The sequence below is a fragment of the Salmo trutta genome, chromosome 32 (genome assembly GCF_901001165.1).
Source record: "Salmo trutta chromosome 32, fSalTru1.1, whole genome shotgun sequence".
NCBI lineage: Eukaryota > Metazoa > Chordata > Actinopteri > Salmoniformes > Salmonidae > Salmo > Salmo trutta.
Window position 1 is genome coordinate 28,788,298 of NC_042988.1, and position 15,657 is coordinate 28,803,954.

The 15,657-nt window shown below is 43.9% G+C and overlaps 1 protein-coding gene across 6 annotated transcripts in view; it reads right to left on the reverse strand.

Annotated features, from left to right (window-relative positions):
- LOC115171633 (C-Jun-amino-terminal kinase-interacting protein 4) overlaps positions 1-2,151 on the reverse strand; it is a 64,174-nt gene extending 62,023 nt beyond the window's left edge. For 5 of the 6 annotated variants that reach the window (XM_029728630.1, XM_029728629.1, XM_029728627.1 and 2 more), the window contains exon 1: positions 1,612-2,151. In XM_029728630.1, coding sequence (XP_029584490.1) covers positions 1,612-1,911 — 300 coding nt within the window. In that variant the 5' untranslated portion in view covers positions 1,912-2,151. The remainder of the gene's footprint in view (positions 1-1,611) is intronic. The other variant, XM_029728631.1, reaches the window with a different exon arrangement.
- Between the last annotated feature and the right edge of the window lie 13,506 nt (positions 2,152-15,657).

A 15,657-nucleotide genomic window follows, 5' to 3' on the forward strand; every position in this document is an offset into this window, starting at 1 on the left:
GTACTTTTATTCATGGTTGTTTCTATTGTTTTTAACAACATGCACTTTTTAACAAATGTAAATGTAATATTCAAATGCTGTTTTTATGCTTTTATGCAGTTTTTACGTGTATAAATGTTGTACAAATATAAATGAGCTGTTTTTAAAGGAAATGTAATAAAACTTTTCCAAAAGGAAAAAAAAATGATATCTTATAGACTATTTTCTGGTCTTCCTACTGTACTCTTAACATTACTGTCCTTTACTTTCATTGAAAAATATGCTCCTCATCATTTCCTTGATTTGCTGGTAGGGAAGAGTGGGGATCATTGTTTGAAAGTTGCTCACTCTGAGAGGAGGGAGGGAGCAGCGGTGAAGCTTCCTCTCACCTGACTTACCGTCCCTCCTCTCTCCCTCCCTTCACTGAAAAAAGAGGACAGTCTTCCAGCTGATGGCGAAACTTAAGTTGCACTGCATTATTTCTGCACCAATTCATGTTGTTACTCCTATGACCAGAGAAAGTTAAATATCCCTTCATATTAAAAAATACACAAGCCTCTAATAATAACGGAATAATAACATGTCAATCATTATTTTAATTATGTTGGTAACCCATTGTATAAAAGTGATTCAAAGCCAGTGTTTTGAGGATATATTGGCACGGTAATAACACCCATTCCAATATATCCTCCAAACACCGGCTTCTCGAGCATTATCACTTCATTGAGAGGCTTTGAAGCCACTGGTCGGCCATATTGGTACTCCCTAGTAGGAGCAGTCCTCCATTGGAATTAATAGAATTCTACAGTATTTCAATTAAATGTTTAGAGAACAAAATTACATGGAATTAAATAGGGGTCAGTAACATTTGTAGTCTCTTTTACAAGTGACAAGTACCAAGATGACTGCTAGGTGGTTTAAATACAGCACCCCCTGTCAGTCATCCAGGGTTTATACACATCACTGGTCTAGACAGGAGCTAATGGCTGTGAGAGCAGAACACAGGTGGGATGTTTCTGATGCCATGACTGGATTTACCGTGACAGGAAGACCGTTCTCCCAGTGTCTCTGTCTATCTCTGGAGAAGAAACAATATACTAAAGATATTTGCATGCAAAGTGATAGGAGGCTGACAGCTGTTTCTGTAAACTACAATAGCCAAGCAGGCAAACAGTCTGACAAAAAAGTATGGATGGTTGACTGTAACTGGGGGCTACATCCTCTCATGGCAACATCAAACGCGCACCTATAAACTTGGAGGACAAAAACATATTGGTCGCAGGCATTCTGTGTGTTAGTGCGTGATGAAATTGAGGCTACTGTGAATCAATCCACAATGGATGGGTATGATACTGTTAGCATGATGCTAAACTAGTCACACAGTTACTCATCTAACTGGGGAGCTGATATTACGAACGTGGCTCTCCTTGCACAATATAAGATTATTAGCCTCGTGGGTATCCCTTGTTGACAACGTTGCACCACGTGCATGTTCTACACAACACATGGGCATCGGTAAGGATGCTTTGATGATGAAAAACACTGGCTCCGTGGCCTTGCAGCGAGAGGCAGCGTTTCAAATCCGCTGTCAATGTCCTCCATCTCTCTCCCTCGTTCGCTTCCCGGACTCACCTCCTCTGCGTGTTTCCTCAGCGCTTTCTCCCGTTCATACTGCGTGATGAGCTGTTCGTTGTCCTCCTTTAACAGTTCTAGCTCCACTTCATGTTCCTGGTTTTCTGCGAACACCGAATCCAGGTTCTCCAGCACAGCCACGACGAGCGGCATCAGTTCTTTCACCACGTCTTCGTCGTATTTTCCTATCAGTTTCTCGAACTCGCGGTAGATGGAGTTGGCCAGGCCCGATACCCGCTCCGACATCATAGCCGATGTCCCCGGGTCGTCCTGGTACACTACTCCGTCCTCCAACTCCATTTTCTTCCTTTCCTTGAACAAATCGGTCCTGTGAATAGGATTTACACTTACCCCGCCACTATGAATTCCGTTATTTCCTTTAAGAAAATCGAATGTGTATTCCCTTTAAAAGCTTGAATTTAAATGGCAATATCCGTGTAATTGTCCCTCCCTGGAAGCGTTCGATAGACGTGGATAATTGTTTTCCTCCCGTTCCGTCTGCTCGCAAGAGAGGTGCGTTCAGTTCACTTGAACGTTTGCTACTTTGCAGAACTGTTTGTACTGAACGACACGTTTTCAAAAAAGTTTTCGTACGTTTTTGAACAGACTGAGGTACGTTTGCTCCCGTTTGGTAGGTGTGGTGAGGTGTGACTTGAAGCAACGAGTGACGTATTTAAAGGGCAGTGACCATGCTGACAGCGTTCCCGCGACCTTTATTATTATACCTCAGTTCCCCCAACCCACAGCCTCCCCGTTATTCAACTGGTCGTTCAGTACCGTTTCCGTTCAATTGAACGTTCCAGAACGTAAAAACTTACTGAATGCAGCCCAGCTGAGTATCACGTGATGACGTCATATTTTAACGTGGATCATGTAGTTTTACCGAATATTTGTAGCCTACTATGCTAATACGACAGTATGCTGTCAATAAAGGCATCTTTATTTAAATTCCATTGTCCTCAAAATACTTTAAGATCCTGCTCTAATAATGATTACATTTAAGTTATTTAGCAGATGCTCTTATCCAGAGCGATTTACAGTTAGTGCATTCATCTTGTGATAGCTATCAGTCATGGTAAGAAACGTTTTCCTCAATGAAGAAGCTAAATAATAAATAAATAAAATATTAAAATAATATATGCAATAAATAACATATTTCTTCAATAATTTATACATTGTATTTGTAACCCACTATCTCACAAACCCAAAGACCTAAACAACAGACTAAAACAACCAAAAAGAAAAAACAAGTGGCAAAATTGTCCTACTCAAGAAGGATCATGGTTGTCAGTTATAAGCAAACAATGTGAAAGGAATGACAGGAAGAAGTAGCCTTCACTATTCAGTGGGGTTTTATGTGGCTGTATGACAGACCCGCTTGTATTATGGTTGTGTAGGCTAGTATAGGCTAGTGACTCTGGATAATGTATGCATCCCTCAGTTCTCTTCAGTGTTGTAGTAGCCTACTCGAGTCCGGCCTAGGAGTGTCTCGGTCTTGTCTTGGTGTCAGATACATTTTTACTCATAATTTCTTGCTGAGACCAACCAATACCAGGGAAGTGAAAAACTCATATCAGATCCCATAAAACCGCTTTGCCAGGCTAAATAGCCACACTCCTTTCATGACACATTAATAGCTTATAGACTATTTTCTGGTCTTCCTACTGTACTCTTAACATTACTGTCCTTTACTTTAATTGAAAAATATCCTAAAACTTTGTAGTGCTCCTCATCATTTCCTTGATTTGCTGGTAAGGAAGAGGGGATCATTGTTTGAAAGTTGCTCGCTCACTATTAGTAAGGGGAGACTGGGGGAAGTTGGAACATATTTTATATTTTTATCTGTTATAGACCTGTTGGAGTTAGTGATCATTTGTAGAGTGGCTCTCTATTTGCCCTCAACATGCATTTGTCACCATTCTGAATGTCTAAAGAATTCATATGTTCTTCCTAAATACTGTATGAACACAGTGGCCATTTTGAACTCTTATTATGGTGGCAACTAGGGGTGTGCCGACATAATCGGATTTACTCTTGATTACTCTTGATCAGAAACCCTGGAGTGTGCTTTAAATGCCGGTAAAGCTTATACCTCAAGTGTGAATTACTGTGCCATCACTCAAAGCGCTTCTCAGAGAGCATCATTATGTTCATTCACTCATTCACACACATTGTTCAAAGGTAAATGACCCCGACAGATCAAAATGCACATGATTTACTTACTTAGTCTTATTCAATTATCAACGGAAAAGGCTAATAAATAGCCTAATGCATGGCTGGCTACTATTGCCTGCATTTATTCCAGACAGATTTAGATGAAGGTAGGCTAATTCACTTGCCCCATATATTGTTTCACTTAAGACAGAAGAACTAGCCAATAGTTGTTTAGAGAACATAGAGCTTCACACTTTGAGTGAAAGAGAGATGCGTGTTGGCAGCAAAAATTACGAATAATCAGATTACGTATTTAAAAACAAAATCTGATTACGGATAATAAAAAAAAATACTTGTGTTCTAGTCATATTCTGAAAATTCTCCATATCCATTACTATACTCGTTTTGTCCGAGTACTTGGTACAGCCCTAGTGGCTACCATGGTCTTCTTGAATAGTACTCACATTTTCCTAGTTTCGGTCTTGTCTCGGTCTCTTCCACCCTCCAGTCTTGGTCTCAACTCTGACTGGATTTGCTCCGGTCTCGATCTTGAATCGGTCTCCCTTTAGGTGGTCTTGAACACAACACTTGATATCTTGTGGGGGCTTTCTGATGAAGTAATCTGTAAAGTTGAGCCGTACCCTGAATAGCAGCACATTCATGTCTTCATCCAAGTTTATTTCCTCATGGTAGTTCTTCACAGGCTGGATGCAGCCTACTGGTACTCCCAGTTTAGTACTGCACTGCTCCATCTGCAATGAAAGAATAAAGTTGGAATTCAATTGAATGAGCTGTACCTGTGTATGTAACTACCATGGAACATGTATTAGGGACACTGGCTAGCCACCCTTTGATGGTTAACAAATCTTACAGTCTTTCATAATACAATCAGATGCTTTTTTTACTCACCTTCTCCTTTATGTACTTGCTCAAATAGATGTTTTTCAGGTGTTTCTTCACCAATGGACAGGCGTCACCCACTCTGGTGAGAATAACCTTTTTTGGGGAATCCCTGCCAGAGCAAACTGATTTAATCCAGCAGTCCTTTTTCTCTCCAGGCAATGCGATGACGCTCCTACTCAAAGACATAGTACACCTATAATACTATTAGTTTGTGTGACCATCAAAATAATAGCAATGTACAGTAATTTTCTGACCTGGGTTGAAATATATGTGTATTTGATCATTTTATATTTAATACTTATTTTCTGTGTATTTGAGTATTTTCAAATAATGTGGCCCAAATCAACTACTTCTATTGGAAGATTTGAAAGTTTTTTCAAATGATTGCGTAACACTTCATTTTAAGGGTCATTATTACAGTGTGATTGCTGTAATAAGGACTTACAGTGTAATTCATTACAAGTATTGGATTGAATTGTAATAATTCATAGTTACACTGTGATAACAACATGTAACTGGCGGTAATTGCAGTCTGTAATTACAGAGGTGTAACAACTAATGCTTGTTCCCATGCTTGTTTCAAATGTTAAAGTTTTCGATAGCATCCCAACGCACCATTTTAGTCAGTGCTATCCTGTCACGATTCTCTAAGACAGAACCCAGAAGCAAACCAGGACAAGGTGAGTATTTATTGGTAGTCTTGATGTGTAATTTGAGTGATCCAGGAGACGGAGCGGCAGCAGAGGTGAGTTGATGAGAGTAAATGGGTTGATCCAATGAAGTCACTGAATCCACCGACGGCCAGGCAAGGGAGTTGAATGTTCCGGGAGAATGACTGTAGACAGAGTAAACGGGAGTGAGTAACCAGTAACAAGCACCAAACAACAAAACTAGCTCAGGAAACATGAGGCTGATACGCTGGCACAACATACTGTTCATTGCTAACGATCCGGCAGGGAATGGATGTCAGGTCAGGGCTTATGAAGAGGTGAAGATCAGGACCAGGTGTGCAGAAGGTTGATGAGATGCAGGTGCGGGTAATAAATAGATCTCCCGCCTAACCTCATTGCCTGGCAACCAGACAGGGTGCGTTCAGGAACCTTAGACAACACGTAAACAAAAACAGTCATCTCAGGCAGAAACAGACTCAGGAAGCGGGATTCCTGACACTATCCAGGATTCCTTGGGACATCCTTACCCTAACCTTTACCCATACCCTTACCTTATACTTTGAAAGTATTTTCAAATACTTATTTCCAAATAGATTATTTCAAATACCAACCAGACCTGGTTCCAATGCATGGTAGTATAGAAGTATATTTGTATATTTTAAAATACATGCCAATACTTTCCAAGTGTATTTCCACATATATTCCAATATAAAACTACTTGTACTTTCAAATGCAATATATTAAAATACTAACTTCCAAATGACTTTTGAAATACCCTAATAGTATTTGAACACAGGTCTGACACTAACATTTTCACTCTCACCCATATCAGCGGCTCCTACTCTGATGTTCCTCATCTTCTGGATGACACCAATCAAGACAGCCATTTTATCAGCTGGCATGACACTGACCAGACAGTGAACTCTGTCCTCCGAACTGTGGGTATTTATGTAGCCAGGATCCTCTTCTGATAATGGTGATATGGGATTAAACTAGACAAGAGTGAAATTTTAAAAACGTGTTTTAATCAATACTGACTAACTGACTATAACAGAGATTCCTTGTTGGTGAAATTGTGTTTCACTTTGTTTACTTTACCTTGTGGCCCTCTTTTACATGGCTCTTTAGGGCCTTGATGATGTCAACCTTATGCACACCTTTGACACTTTTCTCCAGACCCATGACATCATTGAGCACCAATGGGAAATAGATTCCATGTTTTTCTTTTTTAGATTTTGTGGGTTTCGTACTGTAAAATAGGATGTGCATTTCTAATGAATTATACAATTTGATGAGTATTCACATCCATTTGCTTTAATATGTTATGGTTTCACTCAATGGGTTTCATATAACACTTGCTTATAACTTACTGAACTAACTTACTTTTCTGGTAATGCTTTCACCTGCAGCAGCGAAGTTGGCCAAGGTGATATTTGTAATGTGACCCTGAAACACACAATTGATGGAGTTGATTAAGCTGGATTTTCCCGCTCCGATTGGTCCGTGGAGGAGGATTCTGATAGTCTTTACTTGAGGGTTTTCAGGCACATAGTCTTTCAGTTCCTTAAGCATTTCCACTTCCTGACTGTCAGAGGGCAGTAGAGGACAGGTTGAGAGAGGTAGACTCAGCAATATGATATCATGTCACAGCAGGCTTACAGAAAACAAAAAAACAAAATTCTAATCTTCCAAGACTGCCACATAATTTGGGTGATTTGTAATCTGTTGTTTGAGGTGTTTGTCGCCCCACTTTGCATGATGCTGTCACATCACGGAGTGTACCTTTAAATGAATAAAAAAAGCAATGGACTTGGAATGATGCCATTTACTTTATTGCATAATTTTCATGGGAGGTGGTCCGTGTACACAGCATTTTCAACTGAAAATGATTTTAAAATATATTTTTCTCCCATTCATTTTCAAACGTACCCCCAGGGTGTGATCATTCCTTATCAAAAACTATTAAACAAGCATACACTACCGGTCAAAAGTTTTAGAACACCTACTCATTCAAGGGTTTTTCTTTATTTTTAAGACATCAAAACTATGAAATAACACATATGGAATCATGTAGTAACCAAAAGAGTGTTAAACAGATCAAAATATATTTTATATTTGAGATTCTTCAAATAGCCACCCTTTGCCTTGATGACATCTTTGCACACTCTTGGCATTCTCTCAACCAGCTTAACATGGAATGCTTTTCTAACAATCTTGAAGGAGTTCCCACATATGCTGAGCACTTGTTGGCTGCTTTTCTTTCCAACTCATCCCAAACCATCTTAATTTGGTTGAGGTCGGGGGATTGTGGAGGCCAGGTCGGTCATCTGATGCAGCACTCCATCCCTCTCCTTCTTGGTAAAATTGCACTTACACAGCCTGGAGGTGTGTTGAAAAAAGAAATTATAGTCCCACTAAGCCCAAACCAGATGGGATGGCGTATCGCTGCAGAATGCTGTGGTAGCCATGCTCGTTAAGTGTGCCTTGAATTCTAAATAAATCACAGACAGTGTCACCAGCAAAGCACCCCCACACCATCACACCTCCTCCTCCATGCTTTACGGTGGGAAATACACATGCGGAGAGCATCCATTCACCCACACCGCGTCTCACAAAGACACAGCGGTTGGAACCAAAAATCTCAAATTTGGACTCCGCACCAAAGTTCCACCGGTCTAATGTCCATTGCCCGTGTTTCTTGGCCCAAGCAAGTCTCTTCTTCTTATTGGTGTTCTTGAGTAGTGGTTTCTTTGCAGCAATTCGACCATGAAGGCCTGATTCACAGTCTCCTCTGAACAGTTGATGTTGAGATGTGTCTGTTACTTGAAACTCTGTGAAGCATTTATGTGGGCTGCAATTTCTGAGGCTGGTAACTCTAATGGACTTACCCTCTGCAGCAGAGGTAACCCCCCTCCTTGTCACAACACAACTGATTGGCTCAAACGCCACACGTCCAGGTGACTACTTCCTGAAGCTGGTTGTGAGAATGCCAAGAGTGTGCAAAGCTGTCATCAAGGCAAAGGGTGGCTATTTGAATATCAAATATAAAATATATTTTGATTTGTTTAACACTTTTTGGGTTACTTCATGATTCCAAGTGTTATTTCATAGTTTTGATGTCTTCAATATTATTCTACAATGTAGAAAATAGTAAAAATAAAGAGAAACCCTTGGTGTTCTAAAACCTTTGACCGGTCGTGTATGTTGAAAAAAATGCAATCAATATACTATGATTAACTACTATGAACTTAGATCATATAGCTCTTAGATATCTATCAAAAACGAGTCCATCGCCTACTGTAAGTACAAACAAACTACAACTTGTAATAAGTACTCAGGGAGAAAAAGGTGTAGATTCACGCGCAGAGTGCAGCAGGTGTTTATTTCGCAGAAGGCAGGAATCGTAGTCACAGGCAGGCAATGGTCATACATAAGTAAGCAAACAGGCAGGTGAACCAAAACTAGGACTGAAGGCTATAACTGGTTCTCACAAACAAGCCAGGAAAAGGCTTAGTAGAGTCAAACTGAACAATACCTCAACAAAGGCACAAACAGAATGAACTGAACTAAATAAGGAGCTGATGAGACCAGGTGAGAAACTAATACAGGTGAAATCAATAAATAAAAAATGAAAGACAGGGCTACGTTGAAGAACACAAAGAAACATGGTTACTTTCAAGAACACAACATAACAGAACACAAGGTTGACTAAGAAAATAAATACAGAACCTTACACAACTAACCTATAGAAGGCCAAGGTGGTGCAGGTGATATAAACAGCCACCTCTTCATAGACAAAGTCCAATATAATTACTGTACTGTGGCGTACAGCAGCTCAGCCACCAGGGGGAGACACGTCGAGGCCTGGTGACAGACGGAGTATACATCATGAGGCGATGGCTCCATTTGCTGGACGTGCCAGGTCTCGGCGGGCTCTCTGGCCAGGACTAATTGGGGCTGATTGCAAGTCCCATAAAGCTGCCAGAAGGGCAGCACACAGGGAGAGTAGGGGAAGAAAGGACTCCCATATATTTGGGGACGGTTACAGAGGTAACAGGAGTGAGTGCAGTTTTGATCCCGACAGGATGCAGCAAGACCCGGAGCCCAGAAGATGGTATCCCGGAGAGGGTCTCATGGGGGAGACCTATTCTTTTCTTTTTGAACTATTCTTTTTAATAAACACCTTTGAAACTGAGCTAATCCTACTCTGTCCGTGTCTGATCTCGTAAACATTTTGACCCAACCCCCTGGTCTGTCACAGTACATAAAACAGACTACCCACCCACAGTGTGTCACAGTACATAAAACAGACTACCCACCCACAGTGTGTCACAGTACATAAAACAGACTACCCACCCACAGTGGGTCTTGCTGCTCCGGGTCTTGCTGCATCCTGTCGGGATCAAAACTGCACTCACGCCTGTTAGGCATACATAACACTGACAAGTCTCTTACTTATACTTTCACTTATGATATTAGTGCATTGTATTTAGCTGAGATTTTTTACCCAGGTCTTCTCAGACTATGTGAGCGTAGTGTACAAAATGCTTCAAATGATGCAAAACATATTATAATCACACTTTTAGATTTTTACTGTAAGTGCTCTATCTTGAAAACTACTGCTGTTGGGCGCATATCAACAGTACATTCGTGGCCAAAAGTTTTGAGAATGACACACAAAGTCTGCTGCCTCAGTTTGTATGATGGCAATTTGCATATACTCCAGAATGTTATAAAGAATGATCAGATGAATTGCAATTAATTGCAAAGTCCCTCTTTGCCATGCAAATGAACTGAATCCCCAAAAAACATTTCCACTGCATTTCAGCCCTGCCACAAAAGGACCAGCTGACATCATGTCAGTGATTCTCTTGTTAACACAGGTGTGAGTGTTGACGAGGACAAGGCTGGAGATCACTCTGTCATGCTGATTGAGTTTGAATAACAGACTGGAAGCTTCAAAAGAAGGGTGGTGCTTGGAATCATTGTTCTTCCTCTGTCAACCATGGTTACCTTAAAGGAAACAAGCGCTGTCATCATTGCTTTGCACAAAAAGGGCGTCACAGGCAAGGACATTGCTGACCAATAAGATTGCACCTAAATCAACCATTTATCGGATCATCAAGAACTTCAAGGAGAGCAGTTCAATTGTTGTGAAGAAGGCTTCAGGGCACCCATGAAAGTCCAGCAAGCGCCAGGATCGTCTCCTAAAGTTGATTCAGCTGCGGGATCAGGGCACCACCAGTACAGAGCTTGCTCAGGAATGGCAGCAGGCAGGTGTGAGTGCATCTGCACGCACAGTGAGGCGAAGACTTTTGGAGGATGGCCTGGTGTCAAGAAGGGCAGCAAAGAAGTCACTTCTCTCCAGGAAAAACATCAGAGACAGACTGATATTCTGCAAAAGGTACAGGGATTGGACTGCTGAGGACTGGGGTAAAGTCATTTTCTCTGATGAATCCCCTTTCCGATTGTTTGGGGCATCCGGAAAAAAGCTTGTCCGGAGAAAACAAGGTGAGCACTACCATCAGTCCTGTGTCATGCCAACAGTAAAGCATCCTGAGACCATTCATGTGTGGTGTTGCTTCTCAGCCAAGGGAGTGGGAACTAAACATTAATATTTTGGGTCCATGGCCAGGAAACTCCCCAGACCTTAGTCCCATTGAGAACTTGTGGTCAATCCTCAAGAAGCGGGTGGACAAACAAAAACCCACAAATTCTGACAAACTCCAAGCATTGATTATGCAAGAATGGGCTGCCATCAGTCAGGATGTGGCACAGAAGTTAATTGACAGCATGCCAGGGCAGATTGCAGAGGTCTTGAAAAAGAAGGGTCAACACTGCAAATATTGACTCTTTGCATCAACATCATGTAATTGTCAATAAAAGCCTTAGACACTTATGAAATGCTTGTAATTATACTTCAGTATTCCATAGTAACATCTGACAAAAATATCTAAAGACACTGAAGCAGCAAACTTTGTGGAAATGAATATTGGTGTCATTCTCAAAACTTTTGGCCACAACTGTAGACTAATAAAAACACAAAATGACCCTTAAAAATATGTGGTTAAACACCCAACTGTATAAAAAATAAGTAACTAAATTATATTATGTATGCCTAATTTCTGAATGTAACATGATTTTTTTTTTTAAGGAAAGAAATTGTCTGTAGCCTACCTCAAGTCTCCCACTGATAAGGGGCGGATGGGGCCACAGTGTCTCCTGACCCCTCCTGTCTCAGCCTCCAGTATTTATGCTGCAGTAGTTTATGTGTCGGGGGGCTAGGGTCAGTCTTTTATATCTGGAGTATTTCTCCTGTCTTATCCAGTGTCCTGTGTGAATTTAAGTATGCTCTCTCTAATTCTCTCTCTTTCTTTCTCTCTCTCGGAGGACCTGAGCCCTAGGACCATGCCTCAGGACTGCCTGGCATGATGACTCCTTGCTGTCCCCAGTCCACCTGGCCGTGCTGCTGCTCCAGTTTCAACTGTTCTGCCTGCGGCTATGGAACCCTGACCTGTTCACCGGACGTGCTACCTGTCCCAGACCTGCTGTTTTCAACTCTCTAGAGACAGCAGGAGCGGTAGAGATACTCTCAACGATCGGCTATGAAAAGCCAACTGACATTTACTCTTGAGGTGTTGACTTGTTGCACCCTCGACAACTACTGTGATTATTATTATTTGACAATGCTGGTCATTTATGAACATTTGAACATCTTGGCCATGTTCTGTTATAATCTCCACCAGGCACAGCCAGAAGAGGACTGGTCACCCCTCATAGCCTCGTTCCTCTCTAGGTTTCTTCCTAGGTTTTGGCCTTTCTAGGGAGTTTTTCCTAGCCACCGTGCTTCTACACCTGCATTACTTGCTGTTTGGGGTTTTAGGCTGGGTTTCTGTACAGCACTTTGAGATATCAGCTGATGTAAGAAGGGCTATATAAATACATTTGATTTGAATTTGATTTGATATGATGCCTCAAGAATTCATTTTTTTTAACCTTTATTTAACTAGGCATGTCAGTTATGACCAAATCATTTTTTACAATGAACGGCCTACCCTGGACAACACTGGGCCAATTGTGCGCCACCCTATGGTACTCCCAATCGCAGCCGGATGTGATGCAGCCTGGATACGAACCAGATGCTGCAGTGATGCCTCTTGCACTGAGATGCAGTGTCTTAGACCACTGTAACTGTAACGCACGAGATGCAGCCCCAAGATTTGTTTTGGGGTGGGGCACACGGGACAGTCGGTGGTGCCGAGGTCGGAACCAGAGCCAGTCGGGTTGACGTTGGAGGTGAGCGAAGGGTGGAAAGCAGAGACAGTGAAGGAGTTGATGGGGAGATTGGAGGAGAGAGAGGTGAGAGACCTGCTGGTTTGGTGCATAAGGCACGGCATTCGCACTATGGAGCGTGTCAGTGAATTGATGTCACCTGAGTCAGTTCTCCATACTCGTCCTGAGGTGCGTGCTGGCCGTCTGTTGAAGACTGTGCCTGCGCCCAGAAACAGGCCTCCTGCATGTCTTCCCAGCCCTGCACGTCCTGTGCCTACACCCAGAAACAGGCCTCCTGCATGTCTTCCCAGCCCTGCACGTCCTGTGCCTACGCCCAGAACCAGGCCTCCTGCATGTCTTCCCATCCTGGTCAAGCCCGTGCCTCCTCCTCGGACCAGTCCGCCAGTGGGTCTCCCCATCCTGGTTAAGCCTGTGCCTCCTCCTCGGACCAGTCCGCCAGTGGGTCTCCCCATCCTGGTTAAGCCTGTGCCTCCTCCTCGGACCAGGCCTCCAGTGGGTCTCCCCATCCTGGTCTGTCCTGTGCCTGCTCCACGGACCAGGCCTCCAGTGGGTCTCCCCATCCTGGTCAGTCCTGTGCCTCCTCCTAGGACCAGGCCACCAGTGGGTCTCCCCATCCTAGTCAGTCCTGTGCCTCCTCCTAGGACCAGGCCACCAGTGGTTCTCCCCATCCTGGTCCGTCCGGTGCCACCTCCCAGGACTAGGCCTCCAGAGTGGCCCGCCTGTCCGGAGCTGCCAGAGTGGCCCGCCTGTCCGGAGCTGCCAGAGTGGCCCGCCTGTCCGGAGCTGCCAGAGTGGCCCGCCTGTCCGGAGCTGCCAGAGTGGCCCGCCTGTCCGGAGCTGCCAGAGTGGCCCGCCTGTCCAGATCTGCCAGAGTGGCCCGCCTGTCCGGATCTGCCAGAGTGGCCCGCCTGTCCGGATCTGCCAGAGTGGCCCGCCTGTCCGGATCTGCCAGAGTGGCTCGCCAGCCGGGTGCAGCCAGGGTCGTCCGCCAGCCGGGCGCAGCAAGGGACACCCGCCAGCCGGGCGCAGCCAGGGTCATCCGCCAGTCGGGCGCAGCAAGGGTCGCCCGCCAGCCGGGCGCAGCCATCGCCGCCCGCCAGCCAGGCGCAGCCATCGCAGCCCGCCAGCCGGACGCAGCCAGGGTCATCTGCCAGCGCCGCCCACCAGCCGGACGCAGCCAGGGTCATCCGCCAGCCTGGCGCAGCCATCGCCGCCCGCCAGCCGGGCGCAGCAAGGGACACCCGCCAGCCGGGCACAGCCATCGCCACCCGCCAGCCGGGCGCAGCCAGGGTCGTCCGCCAACCAGGCGCAACAAGGGTTGCCCGCCAGCCGGGCGAAGTCAGGGTCGCCCACCAGACCTTCGGCGCGGCCCGGTGCGCCACCTAAGAGGGCGACGCCAAGGGTGGAGCAGAGGCCACGTCCCGCACCTGAGCCGCCGCCGTAAGAAGGCCCACCCAGACCCTCCCCTTCAGTGTCAGGTTTTGCGGCCGGAGTCCGCACCTTGGGGGGGTACTGTAACGCCCTGGCCATAGAGAGGGGTTTTAAGTTCTTTATTTTGGTTAGGCCAGGGTGTTACATTGGGTGGGCGTTCTATGTTCTTTTTCTATGTTTTTGTATTTCTTTGTTTTGGGCCGTGTGTGGCTCCCAATCAGGCACAGCTGAAGTTCGTTGTGGTTGATTGGGAGTCACACATAAGTGCATGTTTTTCCGTTGGGGTTTTGTGGGTAATTGTTTCTGTTCAGTGTTTCACCTGACAGGACTGTTGGCTGTCAGTTTCTTATTTTGTATTTGTATAGTGTTCCATTTTATAATTAAATATGATGAACACTAACTCCGCTGAGTTTTGGTCCACTCTCTCTTCAGACAGCCCTTACAGTAACACTCAGGATGAGGTCCTAAATAAGTGTCACGGTTAAGACTGACATTCCTTTTTATACCGCTCAGACCAATGATGTACACTGAACAAAAACATAAAAGCAACATGGAACAAGTTCAAAGATTTTACTGAGTTACAGTTCGTATAATTAACCTGTTAGGGCTAGGGGGCAGTATTTACACGGCCGGATAAAAAACGTACCCGATTTAATCTGGTTACTACTCCTGCCCAGTAACTAGAATATGCATATAATTATTGGCTTTGGATAGAAAACACCCTAAAGTTTCTAAAACTGTTTGAATGGTGTCTGTGAGTATAACAGAACTCATATGGCAGGCAAAAACCTGAGAAGATTCCATACAGGAAGTGACCTGTCTGACAAGTTCTTGTTCATCTTGGCTCTTTTTATTGACGACTGAGGATCTTTGCTGTAACGTGACACTTCCTACGGCTCCCATAGGCTCTCAGAACCCGGGAAAAGCTGAATGATATCGAGGCAGCCCCAGGCTGAAACACATTAGCGCGTTAGGAAAGTGGCCAATCAGAGGGCCATTAGACTAAGGCTCGTGCACGAGGGGATCCAATGCTTTTACTTTCTCTCTCGTTGAATGTAAACAGGCTTTGCCGGTCGGAATATTATCGCTTTTTTACGAGAAAAATGGCATAAAAATTGATTTTAAACAGCGGTTGACATGCTTCGAAGTACGGTAATGGAATATTTAGAATTTTTTTGTCACGAAATGCGCCGTGCTCGTAACCCTTATTTACCCTTTCAGATAGTGTCTTGAACGCACGAACAAAACGCCGCTGTTTGGATATAACAATGGATTATTTGGGACCAAACCAACATTTGTTATTGAAGTAGAAGTCCTGGGAGTGCATTCTGACGAAGAACACCAAAGGTAATCAAACTTTTCTAATAGTAAATCAGAGTTTGGTGAAGGCTAAACTTGCTGGGTGTCTAAATAGCTAGCCCTGTGATGCCGGGCTATCTACTTAGAATATTGCAAAATGTGTTTTCACCAAAAAGCTATTTTAAAATCGGACATATCGAGTGCATAGAGGAGTTCTGTATCTATAATTCTTAAAATAATTGTTATGCTTTTTGTGAACGTTTATCGTGAGTAATTTAGTAAATTGTTAGTAAAT